At 34.1% G+C, this 15,832-nt stretch overlaps 2 protein-coding genes, 1 long non-coding RNA gene and 1 pseudogene across 3 annotated transcripts; 2 read left to right on the plus strand and 2 right to left on the minus strand.

The window, feature by feature from the left end:
• Positions 1-680: 680 nt before the first annotated feature.
• Positions 681-1,666, plus strand: LOC108859374 (uncharacterized). Its single transcript, XR_001950474.2, has 2 exons — positions 681-1,156; positions 1,301-1,666. It is a non-coding gene; the product is annotated as an uncharacterized LOC108859374 (long non-coding RNA).
• Positions 1,667-7,358: 5,692 nt separating this feature from the next.
• Positions 7,359-9,093, minus strand: LOC130500744 (uncharacterized). The gene is made up of 5 exons (XM_056995712.1): positions 8,753-9,093; positions 8,558-8,677; positions 8,134-8,440; positions 7,820-8,032; positions 7,359-7,741 (listed from the first exon to the last, which is right to left on the minus strand). Exons 1-5 carry the CDS (start codon positions 9,091-9,093, stop codon positions 7,361-7,363), a joined length of 1,362 nt encoding a protein of 453 aa, XP_056851692.1. The 3' UTR covers positions 7,359-7,360.
• Positions 9,094-10,489: 1,396 nt separating this feature from the next.
• Positions 10,490-14,652, minus strand: LOC130500741 (uncharacterized). Its single transcript, XM_056995708.1, has 4 exons — positions 12,117-14,652; positions 11,479-12,022; positions 11,290-11,389; positions 10,490-11,202 (listed from the first exon to the last, which is right to left on the minus strand). Exons 1-4 carry the CDS (start codon positions 14,224-14,226, stop codon positions 10,531-10,533), a joined length of 3,426 nt encoding a protein of 1,141 aa, XP_056851688.1. The 5' UTR covers positions 14,227-14,652; the 3' UTR covers positions 10,490-10,530.
• Positions 14,653-14,787: 135 nt separating this feature from the next.
• On the plus strand, positions 14,788-15,555 carry LOC130500745 (uncharacterized; annotated as a pseudogene).
• Positions 15,556-15,832: the final 277 nt, after the last annotated feature.

The raw sequence follows: 15,832 nt of genomic DNA on the forward strand, positions 1-15,832 counted from the left end.
TTTCGGGTTTTCTGGGTCAAATATTTCAATTACGTTCGGATATTTCTAAATTTTGGTTCGGATTCGATTCGGATCTTTGCAGGTTTGTTCATGTTTGGATAACCCATTTAAATTCACTATATACTTTAAATTTCTCAAAATATATAACCAAAATAATATATTACATATAAATTTGAATAACATATATGAGAGTACCTGAACTTTACATATAAATTAGTTTGATTAAAATATTTGGATAGATAATCAATAATTATGTTAAGTATTTTTGGTGATTTGAGTATACTTTAACTATTTTAGATATTTACATTTAACTATTTATATATATTTTTAATTTATTAAACCAACTTATAAGTACCATATATATTATAGATGTTTTATATACATTAATTCTAAATATATATATATATATATAAGTATATAAATCTATTTTGAATATATTCATGTATCTGAAATATTTTGGTTCAGATCGGATTCGGTTTCAGTTCTCTAAATATCAAAATTTTTATATTTAATCAATTTTGGTTGGGGTTTTGTACTTTTTTGGATCGGGATCGGTTCAATTTTTTAGATTCGAATTTTTGCCCAACTCAAACATTGACATAAAAACAACATATTTTATAAACTTATACACCCGCACGGGCGTGCGGGTCAAAATCTAGTCTAAACTATTAAAGGGGAAGTACAAATTATATTTACCCTGAGTTTTGCACAAATATTACAAAGGAATGCCACTAGGGTTATACATTGTCGTTTTATAGCTTAATAAAACCATTGAACTTTTCTACAGACGTAAACCGGCGAAAGTAATTTGGAATAATCAATTTTGTTTTCCCGTCGGTGTATAATCTACAGAGAGAGAAAGACAGCTAAGTATTTTGTTTCTGTATCCGATTTTGATCGGATTCCTTTCTGTCTAATCGGATTGTCATGTTCTGTCGTGAATTCGTCTTTCCTTCTTGCCGATGTTCTATTCTCCTTTTGCATCTCTTTACAACTACTAGATCTTTAAAAGATCTCGATTTTATTTGATTATGCTTGATTGAGTTTATACATGGATGTAAATCTTTCCGTTATATATTTCTGGTCGGATGTGAATTTCAGATTGGAGTGTAAGTTTTCCCAAGTTGATCAAATCGAGAAGTTAGGGATTGATATGGTAATTTTAGCTTCAGAAAAATAGATTAGGTGTCTTTGTTGGCGTTCCTAAATTTTCTTATTGCGAGAACTAACATAAATTCTTTTTGATGGGGTCCCTAAATTTAAATCAAGAATTTTGTTGTTAAGACTTCTCAATTTCCAGTGACATTTAGTAAAAGAGGTGGGGCTGATGTGTTGCTCAAAAAAAAAAAAAAGGTGGGGCTGATGTTCACGACTGTTTTCTGGAGCTCTAAGCAATTGAATATTGGTGCTGGTAACCGGAGAAGATGACCTGAAAGCAAAGACGTTCACCGGCGACACACAATTCTCGAAGTGGTTCATCTTCTTTCGGAAGCCACTGTAAATCTTCTTTTGCAATAGTACACGTGTTTTAATTGTAGAATCATCCTTGCTCACGTGTTTGAGTTTTTGGGCATTAAAATTTAATGGAAAAGAATTGATTAAAAATTTGGAAAAGGAGATAACTTTGTATTTTCCTAAATCAATAAAATTCAGAATAATTTATCTATTTCTACGCTAGCAGATCATAACTAACTTTGACAAATATAAAATATGACCACAAATCACTATAAACTGAAAATTCGCTTGAAACAAAATTAAATACAAAAAATCTTCTGAATTAAACATAACTAAATTAAATACATAATAATCTTCATAACTGTAAAGTAATTTGGGCAATACTTTTTATTAGAGTTGGCATTCTATTAAACATTTCTTTTCGGATCTACTTTGGTTTTAAAGTTAAATATTTTGACTTCATTCGAATATTTATAAAAGCAATTGATTTCGTTTTTATTCTTTGCGGGTCTAAATAACCCATTTAAATTATTAAAAAACTAAATGCATTATAACTATAAATTTATAAACTTAATATATAAATTGGTTTGGCTTAAATGGAAAACAAACATCCGTCGGAAAAGACAGAGAGATAAAACACAGCAAAAAAAGTCTAGAAAAAAAAATCTCTCACAACGAGAAAAGTTGGTAATCTTCTTCTGTTTTTCCCGAAAAAAACAATCAAAAGGGACTTTATAATAGATGAGGTCCGATATGTTTTTCAATTTATCCTTTGCTGGACCGACTAATTATCAAAGCAATATTTTAATTTTACTTATGTATTATTATAATTTTATCACATTTAAACATATACAAACTACTTATTTGGCCACAAATTTATACAATAAATCTAATCTATCAAAACATATACTAACAGCCAATTTAAAAAAAAAAAATATATATGAATAGTTTTAAATAATAAAATTTTCGAATATAATAAATTTGATCATTATATACAAATTTCAAATAAACCATCTCTAGGTTTAATATAATAAAAGGGATAAATAAAACTCAAATATGCTTGACTTTATGTTATATTTGTCAAAATAAAATGATTACTTAACACACATTTATAGAAAAAAAACAATCTCATTAAGAAATAAATTTAGTAGCTAAACATGAACAAACAAGTTAAAGTCTTTCTAAAGTGTTAAAAACATAAAAATAGGGCGATTCTAAAATGTTTAAGGTCAAGTATAGACTATCCACTATGTAATCGTAAATATGATGTACCAAATGTTTAATTCTAACAAAATGGCCTATTTCAATAGTGTAAATTAGGATTGCTAAATAAAATTCGCAAAGTATGTACTTAGTTTTGATTGTTTGTTTACCTTTTTCATTATTTTCTATGTAATGTCTAAATAATGTATTTGTTTTAAAAATTCTCAATATAAAATTTAAACTTTAAAACAAAAATTTAATTCCAATTTTTATAGTAGAAACAAAAGTATACTTAAAACTAATAATTTACACTTTAATGTTTACTTTACCAAGTACAATAAATAAAAGCACACTAAAAGAAGAACACAAATTCATAGTTCATAAATATATGTTAAAAAAAATTCAACAAAACACAACAATGTCAAAACTCAATAACCTATGAATCTATAACAAGAATGTAAACAATTATATTTATGACATTTTTTAAAAGTTAAAAATACATATAATTACGAAGAACAAACACCCGCGCGGGCGCGCGGGTCAAAAGCTAGTTGTTCCTTAATTAAGAAACGTTTTTTCTAATAATAGCTAATTTTCATTTATTTTTAATTGTAACTACACTAAGAACTCAGCTAACAAACGCCGATAATCATGCTCTAAGGTGCAATTATTTATAGAGCTATTTCAGCATTAAGTATGTCCATGTGTATAATGTAGATGAGATTATCTAGTTTTCAACATTAAAATTAAGGAATACGCACAAAATATGACATTGATAACGTTGATTGATCTACAATATTTAACTCAATTTGATACCAGAAATAAAGACTTACTAGATTAGGACCCGCCCTAAAGGGCGGAAATTGATTTATCAAATTTCAATTAATAATATATGGTATATATAATATGTGTATATAATATTATATATATTTTGTGTAACCTTTATATATATACATATTAGACATATATATAATATTTTATTAAATATATATAGAGTTTAATAGTATTATCATTTGTGTTGTACTTGTTATTAGTTTGTATTTAATCTTCTTTCATTTTTAGTATAATAATTTGTCTTGTCACAATTATTTGGTTTTTGGAAGATCAATGAGCATAAGCATACATGGTCTTTGTATGCTTACGTTGTAAATGAGTCGGATATTTTTTCTCTTATGTCTGGAATGATATGGAACTCGTTGATTTAAGAGTGGTTCAGTTTTATATGATCTAATTATATTAAGAGATTAACCAAAACTATTATAAAAGTGTTACTGGTTAGGTTTAACTAATCTATGTTGGTTAAGATTTGGTTTAATTTAAGTTGGTAGGTTGCATTGTATAGGAGGCATAATATATTCTAGCAACAACTTTGAAAGAGTCCAAAATTTAAATGAGAACTTCAAATAGTAGATAATCCCTAAAGGGCGGAAATTGATTTGTCAAATTTCAATTAATAATATATGGTATATATAATATGTGTATATAATATTATATATATTTTGTGTAATATTTATATATATACATATTAGACATATATATAATATTTTATTAAATATATATAGAATTCAAAAGTATATAATAAATTTTGAAAATTTAAAAACATTTTAAATGGGTTATCTGAACCCGAACCGAACCCGTAAAAATCCGAACCAAACCCGAACCGAAATTTAAAAATATCCGAATGGGGCTGAAATCTTTGACCCCGAAAACCCGAAACCCGAATGGACTGAACCGAAACCCGAATGGGTACCCGAACGCCCAGTCCTAGATCTAATTATATTAAGAGATTAACCAAAAATATTATAAAAGTGTTATTGGTTAGGTTTAACTAATCTATGTTGGTTAAGATTTGGTTTAATTTAAGTTGGTAGGTTGCATTGTATAGGAGACATCATATATTCTAGCAACAATTATGAAAGAGTCCAAAATTTAAATGAGAACTTCAAATAGTAGATAATCCCTAAATTAATAGATTAGATTCTTGGGTTCACCCTAGGGGGTGAACCCTTATAGGTTCACCAATCAATAGGATTGTGTCATTTAAGATTCAATATCTTTTAAAAAAGAAAACAAAATATTATCGAATTATATTATACTTTCAAAATAAAAATTAAATAAAAATTATACTAATCACAAAAACAAAACTTTTTAATCTAAAACAAATATTTTCAAAAAATATTTTTAACGCTCCCAACAAACATTAAATCTTAGACTTTTGGATAAATCTTAAATTTTAAGATTTATCCAAGAATTTCGGATTTACCCAAGGGTTTAAGGTTTACCCAAAGGTTTAGGGTTTAGGATTAGGATTTAGGGTATAGTTTTTTGTTGATTATGTTATAAATAGTTTTTTTAAATCAAAGTTTTATAATTTATCCAAAGGTTTACTAAAGGATTTAGGGTTTAACATTTAGAGATTAGTGTTTTTTTTGTGGTATTAATTTTTTTGTTTGAAAAATACTTATTTTTTGCATTTAGTATTATTTTATTTATTTTTACTTTATTTTTTATTTTTAAAACGTAATATAATTTGGCAATATTTTGTTTCATTTTTAAAAGAGTTATTCTTGGGTTCACCCCTAGAGGGAACCTAGAGGTTCACCCAATCAATAGGAATCAATCATTTTACAATTGATATCTTTTAAAAAAGTAAATAAAATATTGTCAAGTTATATTATGTTTTTAAAATAAATAAAATAAAAATAATAGTAGTTACAAAAAATGATTTATAAAAAAATATTTTTAACATCATCAAAAAAAAAAAACCCTAAACCCTAAATCATAAACCCTAAACCCTTGAGTATACCCTAAACCCTTGGGTATACGCTAAACCATTGGATAATCTTAAACTCTAAACCCTAAACTCTAGTATATGCAAAAAAAAATTAGATATTTCAATGCCATTATCGAAATATTAAACCCTAAATCCTAAACTTTAAACCCTAAACCCTTGGGTAAATCATAAACCCTTGGGTAATCCTAAATTTTAAATCAAAAATACAAAACATTAAAAAAATAAATCTTAAAAATATTAGACTCTTAATTTTAACCCCTAAACTCTTTTTAGGATTAAGGATTTGGTATTTTTAAGATTTAGTGTTTAATATTTTTAGTTTCGAGTTTAGAGTTTAGTGTTTTGATGACGAAGTTAAAAAAATTAAACTTTTTTTTGCATATATTACTACTTTTATTTATTTTTAACTTTTTGTATTTTAAAAACATAATATAACTTGATAATATTTTGTTTCCTTTTTTAAAAGATATCAATTGTGGAATGAGTGATTCCTATTGGTTGGGTGAATCTCTAGGTTCACTCTAGGGGTGAACCCAAGAATAAAGGGGGTGTATTGAATTGAGGATTTTAAAGTGTTTTGGTTTTGTTTTAAAATCCCCTGTTATTCAACTAATGATTTCTATTTTTTTTTTCAAATCATGTGTTATTGAATATGATATTTGTCTAAACTCACTTAAAATCACTTGTAATCTACTGTTATTCAATTAATAATTTATAAAAACTAAATCAAATCCACTGTTATTCAAAGATAAACAATTTTAATAAGAAAAAAACTATGAAAAGGATTTGAGGCAATTTTTTTGATTATTTTCAGTCAAAACTGTCGTTGCTCAAATCCCACCTCTGTACCTGTTATTTGGAAAGACCCAAAATCAAAATTAAAAAATTGGCCAGAGGAAAAGACGATATCTCAAGTACAATTGTGACACAGAGGTGACGATGAAGCTCAGACCCTTGTTAGTGTTACTCCACCACCGTCTCTTCAAAACAAGCATCTACACCAGAAAATTTGCACCTACACCTCTCTGTTGACTCGAACCCGACTCTCTGAAATTTTTTCACACAAGCATGGTGACGATGAAGCTTCTACAGCCTTCATCGATTTCTTATCAGGAATCTCGACATCATCCATTGAGCTTCAGATTATGGCCAAACCAACGGTGGCAAGGACTCATCTTGATTCTGGTGTCCAACAAGGTGACGCCTGCTCGGGCTGCCTAATTCTGTCTACAATGGAGCTAGTGTAAGATTCAATGCTTCCACTACAAGAAAACACGATTTTAACGACGACCATTTTCCTCGCTAAATCGTCGTAAATACGTCTTTACGACGATTTAGCGAGGAAACGCATATCGTCGTTAAAGTTTGGTCGTAACGGATATTTAATCGCCATTTCGTCGTAAAAGTTCGAGGGACCCATTTCGTCGTAAAAGGAAGGTTAATATTTCGTCGTAAAGAACACGTAGATTTCCACGTAAAGTGGACGCTATATTTCCACGTAAAAGACACGTAATATTTCCTCGTAAAATACACGTAAACTATCCTCGTAAGAAAAACGTAAATAATACTCGTAAAGTAAACGTAAATAATACACGTAAAGTAGACGTAAACTTTCGTAAAGGGAACGTAGAATCTGACACGTAGATTCGTCGTAAGATTTCGTCGTTCTTTACACGTCCACTTACTCGTCAATTCCTCGTGAGTTAACGAGGAATTTGCTTCGATTTTTATAACTAATTTATTTTTTAAATTTAAATTTTAATATTATAGAAAATAATTATTTCAAAAATATTAGAAATATAAATAATTACTAATGCGAAAATATTAAAAATTTGGAATAAATTAAAACCGAAAATATTATATAAATAAAAGTTTAGAATTTTAATATTAATACATAGAAAAAAAAAACTAAGTCGGGCCGGGGCGGTGGATCGTTTCCCGGTAGAGGTCTTCACTCCTCCTCTGTAGTTCCTCCTCTTGCTGCTGAGTACGAGAAGGCTCGGGAACCGGGTTCCGTCGTCGCATATCCGCCAACAACTCCTCCCATTGGGGATTTCCAGAAGATATAACTTCCAGAAATCCCTCCACTCCACCCATACGAGCTTGGAATGATTGGCGCGTAGACTCCAACTCCGTCTGCGTCGACGCCAACTGAGTCCGCGTCGAGTGTAACTCCGAACGCAGCTCAGTGACTTCGTCGGCTCGTCTCTGACCATAAGACGATGTCGCTCTTGGGACATCGTTGACGGAACCGATTCCCAACGTACGTCCCTTTTTCTTAGGGACGACCTACAAAGAAAAAATAAAGTTTAATGTTAATAATTTTAAAAAATAGATTAAAAGTAGATTAAAAGGTAAAATTTTTACCTCCTCGTAAATCTGATCCACTTCTTGAGTGGATAATACGACCGGTATTCCATCGGGAGATTGCTGGGTCAGCTGGGTTTGGCGGTCTTCAATCCGAGCAACGACATCGTTGTAGATTTGCTCGGACCTCGGATCCACAAATACCCCCGCCTTGGTCTTGTGGGTCCTCTCGTAAAGCTCTTTAAGAGACGGGAGTTGTCCCGTCTCTTTGGCCTGAAAATATTTAAAATTTAAAAAGTTAGAATCAATATACATATATAAGTACATATTAATTATTAAAATATTTAATATGAAAAAAATTAGAAATTAATTACCATTTCCAAGCGGACACGGGCATGGGGTTTTTGACCCGTACAGTGAAGCATCGGGCCGTTGCCGTGCTCGTCTTTGGTGTTACGAGAGGCGGAGCAGGAGTTGGAGATCGCAATGGATGATGGCAGCTCCCAGTAACGGATGAGACCATCGTAGACATCCTTGGTCAGCTCAGCGGGTTGCCCGTCCTTGTAACCCTTGTAGATCCAGTCCTCCTTCCAGTTGCCTACGGTGTCCAACAACCGCTTCTTCGCCTTTGCGGTGAACTCCCGTTTCACGTCCTCATGAACCCCGATGGACCAATGGTATCTTTGCTGCATTTTTAAACCCAAAAAAATTAATAATTAGTTAAAAACTATTAACGAAATAAAAGTTAATAATAAAAATTAAACATAAAATAATTATTTTAAAAAACTTACAGCAAACATCTTGAACCACGTGTTTCTAACGTGGTGCGGCGTCTTTTTCCAGTTTGGGTGAGCCTCTGAGAAGTATCCTTTGATGATATCAGATACGCTCGTAGCGACAGAATTGTCGACCCCAAACCTGAAAAAACAAAGTTAAAATATTAAAAAAAATATTAATAATTTTTAAAATATTTAAATAAAAAAAATTACGTACCACCGAGTCCCCTCTGGTCGGTCGGGGTCTAAAACCGGTAAACCGGCTCGGCCTGGTTGAGCGAGAAGATCCTCAACCGTGTACCGAGCAAAAGGAGCGGTCGGCGGCACCCGCAACTCCGGATGAATGTATCCGGGTGCAACCGGATCTGGAACCGCCTGAGGTGCAGCAGGTGGGGGTGGTGCACCAGATGGAGGAACCGGTGGTGGCTGTGACTGAGACTCCGGGACAATCTCCGGAATGGAGGAACCGGGAGCTGAAGATGATGATCCAGCAGCAGGATCACCACAGAACATCTGACTGTAGTGGGGGGTTTTCTTCTGCTTGTTCTTTCTAACCATCTGAAAAAAAATTCAGATTGTTAGAAAAAACAAGTAGAAGAAATCAAACTAATCAAAATTCTCTACACTAACCACCTAATCAACTATAAACCTATCTAAATTCACTAAACTAAACCACCTAATTCTAGAGAGAGATTAGAGAGAACCTTGGGAGGTGTAGGAGAGGAAATTGGGACGAAATGAAGTGGCTGGTTCTCGCGGGTATATATAAGATTACATAGGGACGTAAAGTCCTCGTAAATTTACGACGAAACAGCAAGGCCCGTGTCATTATTTACGACGATTTTGCAAGGCCCGTCTTTTTAACTTTACGACGAAACTGCAAGGCCCGTGTTTTTTGTTCACGTGGATATTACGACGAAACCGTGGATTTAGCATTTGTTTTTTACATTCCCTAAACCCTAAACCTCAAATTCCTAATTTTTATTATTTTCTTAATCATGAAATTTTAATTATATAGGTTTAATTTATTTTTTAAGTGAATCGAAACCGTATATATATAGATTGAGGTTTGGGGTTTAGGGTATAGGGATTTCATAAAAACATGTTAATTCCTCGTAAACAAGCGTGGTTATTACGACGAAAAAAGAAACAATCCTTGCTAATTCCACGTAAGCAAGTTTCGTCGTAAAGACCTCGCAAGCTTACGTGGAATTAGCAAGGATAGTTTCTTTTTTCGTCGTAAAGGACACGTTAATTACGAGTTTTTAACGAGGTTATTTTGTAAATCCCTAAACCCCTAACCCTTTACCCTAAATCCGTAAATCCCTAAACCCCTATCCCATTACTAGTAACATCTATATGTGTTAAGTTAATTTAATCAAGAAATTTTAAATATGCATGTTTATTAAGTCTTCTTGAGTGAATTGAGTTTAGCAATGTAAACCTTATATATGATTCACTTATAAGTTAAGGAAGTTTTGGTTAATTTTGGGTTTGATGTTTTAAATTCTTAATTTTTTTAATCATACAATGTTAATTATACAGGTTTATTGTGTCTGCTAAGTGAAAACATATATAGATTGAGGTTTGGGGTTTGGGGTTTAGAGTTTTAGGGATTTAAACACGAAACTCGTTAAATCAACGTAAATAAACGAGGTCTTTACGACGAAACAGCTAAAAGGCTTGTTATTTCCACGTAAGCTGATTTCGTCGTAAGAACCACGCACGCTTACGTGGAATTTGCAAGGCCCGTGTTTATTTTTAACGTGTGCTTTACGACGAAATCAGCTTACGTGGATTTTGCAAGGCCCGTGTTATTCTTTACGAGGAATTAACGTCGATAACCTTAAAATCCCTAAAAATGTAAACCACAAACACCAAACCTCAAACATCCTTTAACTTATAACTCAATCTCAAACACCAAACCCCATACCCTAAACCCCAAATGCATTAATCAAGTCTGAAAATAAATAATATTTTTAAAAAATTACATCATCATTCAGATACATCATCATTCTCTTCAACACTAGAAACATCATCACTTTCATTAAACTCGTCCTCAACAGCATCGTCAGTGGTATCGTCGGGAAGATCTTCATACTCATGATTATGCGGATCAATGAGTAGGATGTCTTCCATTTGTTGTTCAGGTTCTTCGACTTCATTGATGTGTTCTTCTTGCAAAGGTGGTTCTTCTCCACCGATTATTCGTCCACGGGGTGTAACTTTGATAACAGCTAACCAACTTATTCCAGATTCTCGCAACCTCGGGTATGGTAGGAAGCTAACTTGGTCTGCTTGCGAAGCTAATATGAAAGGCTCGAATTTGTTGTACCTCCGTCCACCATTGACAGCAACTACACCGAATTTGTTAAATCGAACACCTCTGTTGACCACGGGGTCGAACCAGTCACATTTGAATATGACGCATTTCAGCTTCAATAACCCAGGGAATTCCACTTCAATAATCTCCTGCAAGATCCCGTAGAAATCGGTTTCGCCTTTCACACAAATTCCATAATTGCTGGTCGCCCGGTGTTTACCATACTCGTACGTATGAAAAGTAAAGCCTCGTGAGAAATACATTGGTGATGTGGTGACCTTTGCAAGTGGACCCTGAACTAATTCGTGAAACCATATGGGATAATCTGGATCCTCATATTCAACCTGCAAAATTAAATTAAAGAGAACATTGAAACAAACGTCTTTCGTTACACCCCGTGGACGAAACAAATATCGGATTGGAGTAAATACCTGACTCTTCAACCATTTAATAAAGTGTCGATCTTTCCTTTTATCTACCTCACTTGTGGATATACCTGGGATAGCTTCTTGGACTTGACTAACAAATAGGCTGTAAAATGCACATATTTTATTAGTTATATCATCATTTGAAAAATATATTTTAATTACAATTAGTTTAGAACTTTCCATATATGTTACCTTTCAAAATAGCGCATAAATGGATCCTCACAATTAAGTAGAATGTAAGTGTGTGCACTATGGGCGTCTTCATCACTCGACCACCAAACCTCTTTCGTTTTCCCACCCATTCGCCCAATCTGGCTAAAGATATCCGGAACACCAGCAACTGCATATGTTGGGGCAACACCACCATCATCATATCTTCTTGGAGCTCTTTGTCGGGTCCGTACATTAGGTGCAAAGTAGTACGATGTGAAGTGAGATGTTTCTTCCGTCAAACTTCCAGCAATTATAGAACCTTCAACCTTTGCGAGGTTTTTTGCCTTTCCCTTCAAATATTTCATGGCCCGCTCATACTGATACATCCATCCATAATGTACTGGTCCTCGAAGCAATGCCTCATACGGGAGGTGGACAGCTAAATGCTCCATGACGTCAAAAAATGAGGGAGGAAATATCATCTCCAAGTTGCACAATAAGATTGGAATGTTCTCGTGAAGTTGTTCTACGACATCCTCTTTAAGAGTGCGAGTGCTCAAGTCCCTGAAAAATGCTCCAATGGCTTTGTATATTCCAAAAACAATTAAGCAAATTATTAGTGCATATTTTTGAAAAATAAATTAAGAAATTAATTAGTGTGAGTAATAATATATTACCTGCAAGTGCTTCATGTACTTTTGTTGGAAGTAGCTCCGCAAATGCAAAGGGAAGTAGTCTTTGCATAAAGACATGACAATCATGACTCTTCATCCCGGAGAACTTTTGGCCCTTTTCAACACATCTAGAGAGGTTTGAAACATACCCATCAGGAAACTTCACTGCTGATGCAACCCAGTTGAACAAGACCGACTTTTGTTCTGAAGACAATCTGAATACCGGTACAGGAACTTGTCCATTGCTTTTTATATGTAACTCGGGTCTTGAGCAAATATCAGGCAAGTCCAACCTCGATTTTTGATTGTCTTTTGTCTTCCCTGGAACATTCAATATTGTATTCATGATGTTCTCAAAAAAATTCTTCTCAATATGCATCACATCTAGGTTGTGGCGCAAAAGAAGATCCTTCCAATACGGCAACTCCCAAAATATACTCTTCTTGTGCCAGTTGTGCTGAACTCCATAATAATCAGGCATATTACCGGGAACATGCCAATTACCACCACAACGAACTGTTTCTTGAGCTCCGTAGTAATCGATTTGCTGTTCAATTTGTTCTCCAGTTAAATACGGAGGAGGAGTGTCTCTCACAACCCTTTTCTGCCTAAACAATTTCCTGTTTCTTCGATAAGGATGATTAATGGGAAGAAATCGCCGGTGACAATCGAACCAACTTGTCTTCCTACCGTTCTTCAGCTGAAATGCATCTGTCGTTCCATTACAATATGGACAAGATAATCTCCCATGTGTAGTCCACCCAGACAACATCCCATAAGCAGGAAAGTCACTTATGGTCCACAAAAGCATCGCTCGCATCGTAAAATTTGTCTTCGTTGAGCAGTCGTACGTCCTCACCCCTGTTGACCACAAATCTTTCAACTCTTTTATCAGTGGCTGTAGAAAGACATCCAGAGACCTTTTTGGATGGTTCGGACCAGGTATTAATATGGTCAAGAACAGAAACTCCCGTTGCATGCACATATCTGGAGGCAGGTTGTATGGCGTCATAAAGACTGGCCACAATGAATATTGTCTCCCTGACATACCGAAGGGACTAAATCCGTCCGTGCATAATCCCATATACACATTTCGGCTATTGCTAGCGAATTGTGGATATATTTTGTTAAAATGTTTCCAAGCTCTTGCATCTGATGGATGAGTCATCTCACCATCCGTCTGAGTATGCTCGGCATGCCATCTCATTTTTCCAGCAGTCTCCTCAGATTGGTACAATCTTTTCAATCTGTCGGTAATTGGTAGGTACCACATCCTTTGGTACGGTACCCTATTACGTCCTCGTCCTTGCGGTTTGAATCGTGGCTTCTTGCAGAATCGACACTCTTCTAACTTCTCATCATCTCCCCAGTAGAGCATGCAGTTGTCGATGCAAACGTCTATCATCTCAGAAGGCAACCCCAGACTATAAACTAGTTTCTGAATCTCATAATAAGAATCAGCAGAGACATTGTCTTCCGGCAAATACTCTTTAAACAAGTCTGTCCATGCATTCATGCAACTTTCAGGTAGATTATGATCAGTTTTAATACTCATCATTCTAGCAGCCAACGACAATTTAGAGAGACCTTCTCTACAACCACTGTAAAGTGGCTGATTCGCAGCATCTAACATTTCATAAAACTTTTTTGCATCTATGTTAGGTTCTTCAACTTCATCATCATCATGAGCAACAAATGCATCAGCTACCATATCATGAACCCTATCATAATTATCTACCATCTGCTCCTCCTGATGGTATCTATGTTGATTATGCAAATGATCAACCGGTTCATTCTGAAAATTGCTATTACTACTACTAGCTTCATTCTCATAATTATAACCTTCTCCATGTTGAAACCAGATATAGTAATTTGGCATGAAACCTCTATTTATTAAATGCTTCCAAACATTTTCACGAGTTGCCAGTTTTGAATTGTTGCATTTTCGACAAGGACAAAACATCTTACCGCTTTCTTGGGCGAGCGGTGTAGAATCTGCTTGATGCATAAATGTCTCTAGTCCTTCCAAATACTCTTTCGTCACTCTCCCGTTAGCATCTCTATGCGTGTACATCCATCTCCGCAACTCTAAATAATTTCCATCACCAGACATTTTTTTTTCACGTTTTTAGATTTTTTTTTCTTTTGCATGTGGTGTGTTTCAAATGTTCCTCAAATGACATATTTATAGGAAAATTCGAAATTGGTAGGTGAGATTTTACTACGAATTAACGACGAAATATGGGTAGTTAGACAAGATAAAAAACGTGTGTCACCTAAAATTAGGTGACACTCGCAAAAACCACGTAAATATTTTCCTCGTTAATTACACGTTAATTATTACGTGTTCATTACGACGAAATGTTGTTTCCTCGTAAAAACGACGTTCCTTTACGTTTGGTTTACGACGAAACTCTTTCGTCGTTAATTAACGACGAAATAACGTGTTTATTGTCTTTTCACGTAACTTCCTCGTAAAGGCCTCGTAATTTTACGAGGAAATTATTTCGTCGCTAACTTTCGTCGCTAAGCCCGTGTTTTCTTGTAGTGTTCTCAATATGAATACGCAAGGTCCGAGTAATAATTATGTAGCAGCTTTGTTATTATGCCATATCTACTATTTTGATGGCACTGACAAAGAAGGGTAAAAGAGTTTGTGGTGGGGAAGTGTTAGATGGCAGGTCTCTGTGTTTTCTTCAAGAAGGTGTTGAACCAATCCAATTCAGAATCTTTTAGCTCGTCTTCTGCTTCTGAGATTGACCAAGAACATAAGAACACGGTTTGTCTCTGATGATGATGTCTATAGATTCTAAAGCACATAACTTGGTGGTGAACTCTCTCGCTGAGTCATCAGAAACCAACTATGAGATTCTTGAGACAAAGACATCTTCAGGGGAGCAGCTAAAGATGATCTTTACTGTGAAGGATCAGGATTTAAAGACTGATAAAGTTGCTGTTTGATGACCAATTGAGATCTACCAATGATGCGGATTCATATATCTCTGATCTGATTACTTCATGAATTGTCCAAAAGAAGTTCAGACTCAGATGTCTCGGTTGATATGTCTCTTAGGAACACTGGACTCAAAGTTCAATAATGGTGATGAGCTTGAGGTCAAGGAGGGAGAATCAAAATATGAGCTGCGCAAAAGCAAAAGGTGTCTTGTCTTCTTAATGAAAGTGATTCTTGTGCAGATGCAGACATCAAGATTCATAGGTCCGGTGATAGCAAATCCCCAATGGTTAAGAAACCAAATGGTGCAACAAAACACAAAGGTTACGAGTCTCCAATATGTTTCAAGGTGTTCAAATCAGGCCAGACTTTTAGGTGGTCACAAGAGATCACATTCTTTTGAGAGCCAAAGAACACATGATCAAACACAAAGCAGCAGCATGTATGCCTATCGATCTCAATCTTCCTGCTCAGGATGTTGATGAATGAATATAACATGAATCAAACGTTTTTTTATGTTGTTGACTTGTTGGAAGTCTTTCTAATTAGCAGTGTTTTATATATGGAATCACTGTTTCTCTGTTTCTTTTTTTTTGTAGCAGGATATCTAACAATTTTATTTTACTCAAAGGCTTGAGAAAGTATTCTTCAAGAGAGGGAGAAAACCACGTTCTTACTCTGTTGGAAAAAAGTAATCTTCACGTTCTTAAAATAATTGGACTTGGAAGAGTACTCTGAAATTTAAGATCAAAAGATCTATACTACT

The sequence above is a fragment of the Raphanus sativus genome, unplaced genomic scaffold, assembly GCF_000801105.2.
Source record: "Raphanus sativus cultivar WK10039 unplaced genomic scaffold, ASM80110v3 Scaffold0027, whole genome shotgun sequence".
Lineage (NCBI taxonomy): Eukaryota > Viridiplantae > Streptophyta > Magnoliopsida > Brassicales > Brassicaceae > Raphanus > Raphanus sativus.